The sequence below is a fragment of the Protopterus annectens genome, chromosome 14.part0, assembly GCF_019279795.1.
Source record: "Protopterus annectens isolate FY-2018-M chromosome 14.part0, PAN1.0, whole genome shotgun sequence".
Classification (NCBI taxonomy): Eukaryota; Metazoa; Chordata; order Ceratodontiformes; family Protopteridae; genus Protopterus; species Protopterus annectens.
In genome coordinates this window covers 753,676,638-753,688,985 of record NC_056748.1, presented here as the reverse complement: position 1 = coordinate 753,688,985, position 12,348 = coordinate 753,676,638, and the positions used below count along the sequence as shown (strand labels likewise).

General features: G+C 37.7%; 1 protein-coding gene across 1 annotated transcript in view; it reads right to left on the bottom strand.

Annotated features, from left to right (window-relative positions):
- The window catches only part of SFXN3 (sideroflexin 3), a 600,282-nt gene that overhangs the window by 288,372 nt on the left and 299,562 nt on the right, over positions 1 to 12,348 (bottom strand). Inside the window, exons 5-6 of the mRNA XM_044056492.1 lie at positions 5,222 to 5,297; positions 4,354 to 4,439 (exon numbers count right to left, since the gene is read on the bottom strand). Of these exons, the coding sequence (XP_043912427.1) occupies positions 4,354 to 4,439; positions 5,222 to 5,297 (162 nt within the window). The remainder of the gene's footprint in view (positions 1 to 4,353; positions 4,440 to 5,221; positions 5,298 to 12,348) is intronic.

Below are 12,348 nucleotides of genomic sequence, written 5' to 3'. Positions count from 1 at the left end.
TGGACAGAAACAAAATACCATTCTTCCAAAGATCTGGAACACAGCCATTTTGTATTGATTTTTGAAATAAAAATGTCAAACAAACAGAAATGCTTTCAGTAATGTTTGTCAAAAAGTTCATAAGACCATCAGGCCGAAGTGTTGTGGTGGTTTAAATGACCCTTAACACCTTGTTTAAGATGGTGGCTGTTATTTCAGAACACTGTTCATTTACCTTGAAGACTTCAGTTAGCCCAGAGTCATCCCAATAGGGCGTATCATTAGTAAATATGGATAATACCTCTGTAAGATGGATAAATTAATAATGTTCAGTGAATAATTTATTATGGAGGGAAGGCCTAATTAAATAAAGATTGCAAGAATAGTATGAATTAACATTTTGAATTGGGATGTTTTCTCAATTACCATATCTCCCTTTCATATTTTGGTAATTTAACACTCTTTTACAATTCATACCAAATTCCCTAGCCTTTATAGCTCTTAACTGCAGCCAGTTACATATTTAAATTATTTTTCAATATAAAACATGATCATAACTTTTACTGGATGCCCATGTTCATTGCTTCATTGCTCATGCTACTGTTTATATGTTTCCAATGTAATGATCATAAAACAATTTCATATAGATAATGCCTATTGACAGATATATACTTAATGCATAGAATGTATATATCTTTAGCCATCATAACATATACGAATAAGATAACCAACAAAATAGTCAAATATGCATATTGTGCAGATACATGTTACATGGGGGCATACTCTTGAATGGAAGAAAGACAAAAAAATAACATAAATGTAATTTACTTGGAGAGAGAGAGAGAAAGAGAAAGACAGAAGAAGTAGCTGTAGTTTACTGCAGACTAGTGCAAGGTTTTGCATGGTGGTTACAGTTATTTCATAAGCACATGCAAATTAGGATCTGTTAATCTAAGAGAGATGGTAGATAAAAAGGATTGAGAAGTGTCTGTGAACAACACTGGCAGTTTACAGCAGAAGATGAAGGCTATGAGCTGCTAAAAGCTTCATCCTGTAGCCAGGGTATGATTTCCTCCATCTACATTTGCCTACTGTGTATTGCTTAACAAGAAAGTTCTATCAGGTAACTGATTAAAAGAAATGTGGGCTTAGCAGATGTTCCTGCTTAAGGAATTAATAAAAAACACCAGCACTAAAAACCATGATGCTCAAGTAGAGAGAGTGACTGGAGTAACAAAAAGAGCATTGGGGAAGGGTTTGGTGTAATGGTTGCAGTCTTTACCAAACAGAGACAAGGTACAAGATTTGATTCTGATCTCGGGCTATTGACTAGGCTTAAAATGGCCCTTCAGGGCTGTTAGCCAGTAAACCCCAGGGGCTGGAAAGTTATTGTCTCTTTCCTTCACAATGTAATGACACCATATCTGCAATACTTCATGAAGTTACAGTGATCTTGCAAGGAAAACATGTGACACAGCTGGAAAATATCAAGAGGAAGACTTAAGAGGTTTATCAAGAAGATGAAAGAAAAGAAGTGTAGATAAATATGGAATTAAAGAACTGCTATTCATGAGACACTATAGAAGGGACTGGGTATTTGATGTCACTGCACAGGCTTCTACAGTAGAAAAGCAGAGGAATTGAAGCCCGAGTATATCATGTACATAGAGGGAGAGATGGTACATCAGAAGCAGTTGAAGAGAACTCATGTTAATATGGAAATGAAAAAGCATTCTTTTCTTCTAGGAAGTTGTGTAACAGAATGTTTGAAGTTGTGAACAGAATGCTTGAAGTTGGGAAACAGAATGTTTGAAGTTGTGGAAGAGGATGCTTAAAGTCCTGGAACAGATTGCTTGAAGTTGTGGAACAGAATGCATGAAATTGTGGAATGGAACGCATGAAGTAGTGGGACAGAATGCTTGAAGTTGCGGAAAAGAATGAATGAAGTTATGAACAGAATGCTTGAAGCTGTGAAACAGAATGCTTGAAGTTGTGGACCACTATACTTGAAGTTCTGAAACAGTATGCTTGAAGTTATAAACATAATGCCTAAAGTTGTGGACAGAATTATTGAAGCTGTGGAGCAAAATGCTTGAAGTTGTGAACAGAATACTTGAAATTGTGGTACGGAATGTTTGAAGTTGTAGAACAAATCGCTTGAAGTTGGGAAGAGAATGCTTGAAGTTGTAGAACAGAATGCCTGAATTCATGAATAGATCACTTGAAGTTGTGGAACAGAAAGATTGAAGTTGTTAACAGAATACTCAAAGTTGTGAACAGGATGCTTGAAGTTGTGGAACAGAATGCTTGAATTTGAGGGACTGAACTCCTGAAGTTCTAAACAAAACACTTGAAGTTGTGAAATAGAATGCTTGAATTTGTGGAATAGAATGCTTGCTGCTGTGGAATAGAACTCTTGAAGCTGTAGAACACAATGTCTGAAGCTTTGGAGCAGACTGCTTGAAGTTATGGAACAGAATGCTTGAAGTTGCGGAACAGATTGATGAAGTTTTGTAACAGAAGGATTGTAGTTCTGGAACAGAATGGTTGAAATTGTGGAACAGAATGCTTGATGATGTGAACAGATCACTTGAAGTTGTGTAAAACAAGGATTGTATTTCTAGAACAGAATGCTTGAAGTTCTGAAACAGAATGATTGAAGTTGTTGAACAGAATACTTGAAGTTGTGAGCAAGACATTTGAAGGTGTGGAACAGAATGCCTAAAGTTGTGAACACAATGCTTGATGTTGCACAGTAGAATTCTTGAAGCTGTGGAACAGAATGGTTTAAGGTGTAAACAGAGTGCCTGCAGTTGTGGAACAGAATGCATGAAGTTGTGAACAGAAAAGTTGAAGTTGTGAACGGAATGCTTGAAGTTGTGAATAGAATGCTTGATGTTGAACAGAACACTTGAAGTTATGAACAGAATGCTTGAAGTTGTGGAACAGAATACTTGAAAATGTGAAACAGAATGCTTCAAGTTGTGAACTGAATGTTTGAAACTGTGGAACAGAATGTTGAAGTTGTGGAACACTATGCTTGAAATTTTGAACAGAATGCTTGCAATTATGGAGCAGAATATTTTAAGTTGTGGAACAGAATGCTTGAAATTGTGGAACTGATTGCCTGAAGTTATGAACAGAATCCTGGAGGTTGTGAACAGAACACATGCAATTGAGGACAGAATGCTGTCATGAACAAACAGTTGAAGATGTGGAAGAGAACACTTGAAATTGTGGAACAGAATGCTTGATGTGGAACAATATGCTTGAAGTTGTGAACAGTATGCTTGAAGTTGTGAAACAGAATGCTTGAAGTTGTGAAACAGAATGCTTGAAGTTGTGGAACAGAATGCCTGATGTGAACAGAACACATAAAGTTGAGGACAAAATGCTGTCGTGAACAAACACTTGAAGTTGTGAAATAGAATACTTGAAATTATGGAACAGAATGCATGAAGTTGTGCAACAGAACACTTGAAATTGTGGAACAGAATGCCTGAAGTTGTGAACAGAATACCTAATGTTGTGGAACACTTATGCCTGAAGTTATGAACAGAATGCTTGAAATTGTTGAACAGAATGTTTCAAGTTGTAGAACAGACTGCTTGAATTTGTGGAAGAGAATGCTTGAAGTTGTGGAATTGATCACTTGAAATTGTGAACAGAATGCTTGATGTTGTGGAACAGAATGCCTGAAGCTGTGGAAGAGAATTATTGAAGTTGTGAAATAGAATGCTTGAAGTTATGAACGGAATGCTTGAACTTCTGAAACAGATTGCTTGAATGTGTGCAGCTTGAAATTCTTGAACAAAGCACTTGAAGTTGTGGAATAGAATGCTTGAAGCTAAGGAACACATCGCTTGAAGTTGTGGAAAAGAATGCCTGAAGTTGTGAACAAAACACTTGGTTGTGCAACAGAATGCTTGAAGTTGTGAACAAAACTCTTGAAGTTGTGTAACAGAATGCTTGAAGGTGTGAACAGAACACCTGATGCTGTGAACAGAATGGTTGAGTGGAGTGTGGGTTGTGAATCCTTCAAGTGGGGGAGGAGGTGGCAGTAGACAGCAACTGCATGTCAGATGCAGCCAAGTGGGCAGAGCTGATATGTAAATTGCCTTTCTTCCATCTTTTTGCCATCACATTATGACATATAATGTAACAAGCCTCAACAGACTACCCAAATGCTGCTTGCAATAGGTACCTGAGGGTAGCAATTAAAGCATTTGCAAGCTGATTTAAAATAAACATAACCATACTACAGGGGCACTGATCACTTCCCAGCCGTACTCAACGAAGAATGTACTATACTAATTAAGTTTGTTATTTTAATCCTGCTGTGGAAAAGTGAAATCTGACCAAAAGTGGCCTCACCTCTGTCGCATTAGTGGGATGTTGATGCAGTTGGCTGCTGCCACAGCAGCAAAAGGGACAAAGCGACCAATCAAGGAAGGTAAATGCTAGAAAAACAAGAGACAATGATGTATTAGTGATGCAACATGCATGTGAGTTCAATGAGAAGGCATATTCACCCTTGCGCCTTCATGCAGATGTAAGAGACAGTATGCAGTTGAACAGACTGAGCAAGTATATTTACATTTGTGCATTCACACAGTTGTGAAAACACACACACACACACAAAATTTCAAAATCGGAAAAATCCCAGGAATTTAGAAAAAAGCCCATATGACCTAAATATCAGATACTTAAATTGGTTTTGATTTCTGCAGAATCACCATTAAGATCCTAGAAACCATTTTTTAGTATTTAAGGCCCAGTCTCATAACCTGGTACTCTGCTGAGTTAAGATATGTCTTTGCATGAAAAAAGAGTTTGCAAGTGTATGAGAAATAGCTAGTGAGAAATCATGCTTGTGTAAAATGGATCATGCAATGATGGTTTTGATATCTATCCCTTTAAATAAGAATAGATATGTCTCTTGTATTTTTATTCAGAAACAACTCCATTTATATACATTCTAATGCTTAAATAAATAATGTGGCTGACTAATGTGAATTTTTGTTTCTGAAGCAGAGGTAAAAAAAAAACAAACAGAATGAATAATACTGTCTTCTTTAGTGACCCAGTGTCATAGTTTCAATGATTTGTCTTGTTTACCATCACAGAGGGAAGAACTGGGATGCAACAATAGGAACTTATCAGTTGCACTTTCATTTTGTTTCAGAAAAATGTATGTAACCGGTAAATTAAATTCAAAAATCACCTTTTAAAATGTTATTACCTTCGTCACAGACTTGAGACCCAGTGCAGTTATGACAGCTCCTGAAGTAGCACTGACATACGCAGTTCCTAGTTGGCTATGAAAAGAAGCAGAGATAGGTTAATTTAATGATTAGATAATGGAGTGATCTTTGTTTAAAGTATTTCTTTTTTTAAATGAGTGCTACTGCAATTATACAGTTGTCAAATAATATAGTCAGTGTTTGAAACAACTAGTTTGACAGGCAATTCAAAATAAGAATTATTTAGATCCTGCTGACAACACAGTACTCTACACTGCCACTGTGTCCTGTACCCCCAGTCTATGAAACTTGCATCATTGGGAACTTGGACACTGGTAATAAGCTTGCCTAATATATTTGTACTCTTAGAGGACTTCCTGTCAACTGTTAAGACAGCATGCAATTCATAACCCTTCTCTGCATTCTTAATGTGACACACCGAACTTGGTTCTGTAAATTGTCAGCTAGAAAGAAATTCAGTTTCGCCTTTTATACTACAGCTAGATGGTAGCCCTTGCTCCCATCCCTTCACCCACCTTCTGTATTAGTCTTCTAGAGTCTAACCTTTCATCGTAACCTTGCATATCTTTGTTTTCCTGCTGTCATATGAGCTCATCCACTCACCTTATCTCTAAGCAGTCTGCTGTATGCTTTCTTACCCCACTAAGGACAGGACTTCTGGGTCACTACTGCAAAGTGTCTTGTGCCTAGTATGTTAGGAATGAAAACAAAAAGGACTGTGATGTGAAACACATCACTGTCTCCCAAAAGTGATTCATGTTAACTGTGGCATATTAACCAGCTACAGCTTTCATCTTAACTGCCATTGTTCAGCTTTAATGGACCTTTTTTATTCTTTGGTAATTACTTAACTACTAAGTAAGACAAATACCCATTCTCAGACAAAAACATTTTGTGCAGGATCTTTCTCATCGTATTTACTGGTATCTTTCTTTCGTTTGCTTAGCCATGCAGTTATTAGCTGATATTAATCCACCTCAGTAAGTTGTATCACACTATAAACTACAGCTAAGTAACTTCTAGAAGTTCATAGTTTAATTACATTTATAACTCACATCAATCCCTTACAGTTCATATTGCAATCTCACTTCAGTAGTAGGATACTGATTTAGATTTACATAGCATGAAGTTCTTTATATTTTTCAGTATGGTACTCTGAGAGGATGCAATTACAAGAAGTTAACTTTAGCTCCCAGCACCCCCCCAAAAAAAAATATAAACTTATCAGCTCAAAATTACCAATATAAATAGACCAAAAATATGTAAGCGTAAACACAACCAAAATATTTTTGCAGAGGGGCAAACTCCTCTTCAGACCTGCACTGGGGACTTTGCCTCCAAATCCATTTAATTAAACTCCATTTAACTCTACAGCCACATGACCATAGGGAGAATAGAAACATCTTGCAAAGGTAAAAACAGCCACATGAACTGTGATCTCACAGTCCACTGAAAGAATAATAAATACAGCTGTGAACTTCTAACTCAGGAGAAGGAGGACCTGGAATAGCATGGTTGGCTAGTTAATTGCCAATTACATGGAAGACAACCCTCTGAGAGATTTTATATGTAGTCCCCAAGAACACATATAAATAACATCATATAAGAGCACATAACGAGGAAAAAACAGAATAAATTGTAAAAACGATGCAACTGTTTCTGACACAATTATTAACAGTTTCATTGTAATGCACACATTAGATGACTTGATATTCCGATGAAGGCTGAACATTATTTATTAGTTTCTAAATTAAGAGTTGGGAAGGAAGTTACAAAAACATGGGAGTCTAAAACTTTTAAAGAAACTGAGAAAAAGAGGGCAAGAGTATAAGTTTTGCAAGGAGGGAGAGGTGATAAAGAGGGGGACTTTGGTTATCTTAAACATTTCTTTGGTACCAGCTAGATTCAATGTATTTAGAGGTTAACTATAGCTTTAAATGTTGTACTTAAATGTTTTCAGTGAGTGACCAAAAGTCTGAGCAGTTGCAGACATGTTAAATATACAGGCAAGTTGCTAATGCTAATTTACAGTAGAATGTCTGTGGACAAGGAATGAAGGAAGAGAATAAGTCTTTATCCATGAAACAGAACCATTTCTTGTTTTCCCATTGGTGTTCCAGAAGCTAAATCCTGCAATGTCAGTAATCTGTTACATTCATAAGCACTAAGGATAAATGGTTACAGTTAGAAGAGTCTTTTTTACAAACCTCCTTTCCCAGTTGGGATTCCAAAGGATGGCTATTGTATTAATTAATTAATTTATTTATTATTTATTGACATTTGTTGACCGGAAAAGTCCACTGGGTCAAAAAAAAAAAACATTTTCAGCGGAGGCCCGGGGAGAAAAGCTCCACAGTATATTTAAGCAATAACCCATGCCTGGGTGTGGGTAATGATGGATTTACCCATGGTTGGTGTGATTTGGTCACGAGGGCGAAGCCCGAGTGGCCAAACAAAGACAACCGTGGGTAAATCCAGCATTATCCACACCCAGGCATGGGTTATTGCTATTATACAATGACATTATTTAAGAAAAAAAATACTTACTTTTCTTAAATAATGGCATTGTATAATGCCTCCGTGCTGCCCTTCCACAGCTGTCCGGTATTCTGTGTGTGGAAGTAACGGAGAACGGAAGATCTCCGTTGCTTTTTCTTAAGATATCTCACTATGTTAAACCCATTTAACATAGCAAGATTACAGCAACGGAGCTCTTCCGTTGTCTGTTGCTGTCTAACACACACAAAAAAAAAAAGACTTATACTAAGGGAAAAAGTCCGGGCGACCAGACCTTTTTCCATTAGTATAAGTCTGATTTACAACGGGCATGCTGACCAATCAGCATGCACGTTTTGGAATATTAATGGGGGGGTCATTGTATAATACAAAGTATTCTATAAAAAAAATAATAAACAAGGATACATGTATAAAAGCAGAGATAAGCACTGCAGTACAGTACTGAGTTACATTACTAATCTTTTTGCATCACAGCATAACATAATACACTAATCAATTATACATATATGTAAGCAGAGATTTGCAAATAAGTATAAGTATAATACATAGTCTAAATTACTAATCTATGAGATTTACATTGATTTGGTAAGAAGTTGCATGTGTAGCTTAGTGTAGATATTCAATATTACCATATGTAGTGTGTGTCTGAAACAACTGCTCAATGAGCACAAGGCTGAAATATGTTTAGGACCTACCATTAGAACCTTTCTTAATAGGAATTAGTTAAGGGATGGTTTTAAGGGGGCTTGTTTATTTGACAGAAGCAGAAGGGATTGTTTAGGTAATGTAATTTTAATACTGATTTAAAAGTTTTTGCACTGTCATTTTATGAGGGTAAGGCATTCCAATATTTAGCAATGCTATGGGAGTACAGACATTGTCCAGCTCTTTTGTTGGGTTTGATTATAGTGAATAGTTGTTTGCCTGAGGATCTCAGTGTTCTCGAGAGAGTATATGTTTGTAGGATGGATCTGAGTACAGGGCAAGAGTTGGGTTTGAAAATTAGTTTGTGGGCTAAAGATAGTTGGGTATAGAGGAGATGGTGTGAGAACTCGAGCCAGTTCAATTCTCCAATAACAGACAATGATGTGTGCAGTTGGGCTTTCCTTAGGCAAATTTAGCTATTTTATAATAGCAAGATTCTAGTTTATTACTAAGGATTAAATGGAGATTAGTAAAAATGGCACTAGCATATAGGAGGGAAGGGATGAGTGAGGAACTGGCAAGTTTTTCTTTAGTATGATTGTTAAGGTAAAGTTTACGATGATAAAGTTTGCCTAATTTAAAGTGTGTTTTTTTTATTGGACTGAGAATGCGTGGCTCAAAAGTGAGTTTTTTATCTATTGTTATGCCTAGCAATTTAGCTGTTTGCACTATTTCAATAGAGTGAAAGCATTATTTTACTGGATACCAATAAAGTAAGGAGGGAATTTAACTAGTAGCATATGTCATCTATAGCTTGAAAACTGATTAGGGGTTGTGCATGATATCCTTTGTCCACCTGGTTATTCACTACAATGTAAATGCTCAGATGTGTAATTATACTGTTTTAGAAATACATACAGGATGCAATTAATGAGATTTCCGTATATCACATGGTATCAAAAAGGCAGCTGAAGACCCTAAAATGTTAGTTATTTATTTGCATTTGTTTACAGAGATGGTCCAGCTGACCTGAAGTGCCCATTTTCAGTGAAGTCCCAGGAAGAAAAGCTCCACATATAAGACACTTCACATACAATACAGAATTTACATTAATAAAGACATTTAGTACATATCATTGGCAGCTTATACAATTGGTGAAAAAAAACAGTACATAAGTAATCATTCTCAAATCAAAGGTATTATGCAAGCAATACAGAGTATATACATGAGAACATTCCACATGAGTATCCTGTTGCAGGAGTCAGCAAAGTCGGTGGATATTGTTGCAGATATAAGTGGTGGTATGATATTAAGGTAGGCTGCGAGAGTACCCGAATGTCTCGCCTGGATCAGTGGTAGGTCTACAAGGGTTAGGAAGAGAAGGAAGTAGACAGGAGGGATCAATGGTAGGTCTATAAGGGTTAGAAAGAGAAGGAATTAGACAGGAGGGATCAATGGTAGGACCATGAGGTTTAGTAGAAGAGGGAAGTGGACAGAAAGGAGAGGTGGAGTAAGTAAAAAAACAGGTGGATGTGAAAGGAGAATACCAGAGTAGTAGAGTGGGGTGAGAATAGTTGTGATGGTTGAAGTTGGGTTATATGAGATGTGGTGTTAGCACATGTGCACAGCCAAGATGAGGAGAGGTGTTGTTTCAGAGATGTCTTGAAGGGGGTTACTGAGTGGGTGGATCTAAGTGTTGGGGGGAGGGAGTGCCATAGTTTTGCGATGGTAAAGGAGTAAAGCATCTGGCCAGCTGAAAGTCTGGGTTTTTCTACATTTACAAGCAGTTGGTTGTTGGATCAGAGTGGTCTATTAAGATGGTATAAAGAAAGTATAGAAGATAGAGCAGGGCACATGGATGGATTATGAATGAGTTTGTGAGCTGTAGTTAGTTGGATAAAGGTGAGATAGTTGGGGAGTTCAAGCCATTTTAGGTTGCATAATGATAAGCAGTGGTGGGATGAGTAGGAGGCATTAGTGACAAACTTAGCAATTTTGTTGTAGCATGAGTCTAGTTTGGACTTTAGAGAGGACTGAATGTTGGTGAGGAGGGGGCACCATATAAAAGAGAGGGTAATAGAAAAAGAAGAGGCAAGAGAAAGCCAGGCTGATGCACTGAGTAGATATTATTGTCAGTAGACAGTGTCAAGCTTATGATGTGTCTTTTTGACATTGGACTGGATGTGCAGGTCAATTGTGAGGTTTTTGTCTATGATGACACTTAGGAGTTTTGTGCTAGGTACAGTGTCAGTGATGGTACCATTTAGGGATTGAATGGTGAAGTTATCATTTTCTAGGAGTGTGGACTTTTGGGGGGCAAAGATTACTAGTTTGGTTTTGTTGGGGTTCAGGGCAAGATGATTATTAGACATCCAAATTTCAGTGGAGGTGAGGGTGTTTTAGGTGAGTTGGTGTAGTTCTGAGGAGTTGCTTGCAGTGCAGATGATAGAGGAGTCATCTGCTTACTTGATGACTGAGCCTTGAGAGAGTGCAGTGTGGAAGTTATTGACAAATATGGTAAACAGAAGTGGGCCTAAAATGGAGCCTTGAGGAAAACCAATGGTGGTGTTTAGGAAAGGGGAGTAAGAGTTCTGCCATTTAGTTGATTGTTGCCTGTTAGCATTCTTTTAAGATCATAGGATCATAGGAAGTTACTAGGCTAATGGCCCTAGGGCCCTTACAAGCCTAGCCAAGTTCTGCCCTTGTTTCCACAATCAGCACCTATTGCCCCTGCCCAAGAGAGAGACAGGTGGAACTCCCAGGTTGAATTTATAATTACACATCCAGTTGTCAGTCATCCTGATTCTGCTTGAAGAGGGCCAAAGAGTTACTCTGCTTGACACAAATTCAGAGTCTGTTCCACAGGTATGGTAACCTCTGGTAGACAAATCTGTCCCTACAGCAGGTTTTATTAATGTCATATACCAGGTTAAGATCTTTAAAGCAAGTAACCTGTGAGCCATTGGACTTATGTATATGCAGCATTTCCAATAAAGCAGAGTTAGAGATTGCCTTATACACAAGGCAGAAATCACCACTAAGTAGTCTATATGAAACGGAGTAAAGTGACAGTAATTTCCGCTGATCCACATAGGATAGATGCTGAATACCTTGAATTATCCTTGTGAGGAACTTTTAAATACCAAAAGGGTCATTGTAGTCAATTATTGGCCTGATGAGGGAAGAGTACAGTATTGCTATCTATTGTGTGAGAGACCTTTGATTCCACATTCATAATGTAAGTGCATCTCTCACAAATAGAACAGGAGTGATTTAGAAATAGGCATTTGTCAGTGTACATGAGGCAGTTGCTACACTGTCTCAGTAGACCCATGTCAACCAGGCTGAAAGGAGAAAAGGAGGGAAACTGACAGTTCATGGTCCTAGGAATAATCTTGGTCTGGCTATAACAGTTGAAGAGGGAATACAGCAGGGTCAGCTATTAGTAGGCTTAGGCATGAAGAGTTCAAGTTTATGTAATATTTGTGAGGCAAGAGAGCAGGTGTCTGTAACCAGCAATCCCTCTGGGCAGTAATGCATGATGCTGCCTGATGCGCAAACAGGCACAAACAAGCACAAACTGGTTGAAACATAGGCTTTTTAAAGCAGAAAAACAGGAAACCGACAACATTTAAATTGCCCATTGAAAATGCCCTAAACAGAGCCCTGCAGCAACAACTCTGGCTAGATCAGTCCAAACTCTACCTTCCTCCCACTAGAGCACAGGGAGGCCTCTCCAGACAAAAGATTAAGTGTTTTACAAGCTCCAAAGGTCACAAACAGTACTAGATTCAGCAGAAAACTCAACCCAGTCTATGCGGGTGTATTTCAAGTGCAGCAAACAAGTAAAATGAACAAAACAAGCAGAAGAACTGTAATTAAAGTTTTAAGAGGAATTCAATTAGCAGACAATTTGAAAATGCAGTAAAATACAGTTGCGCAA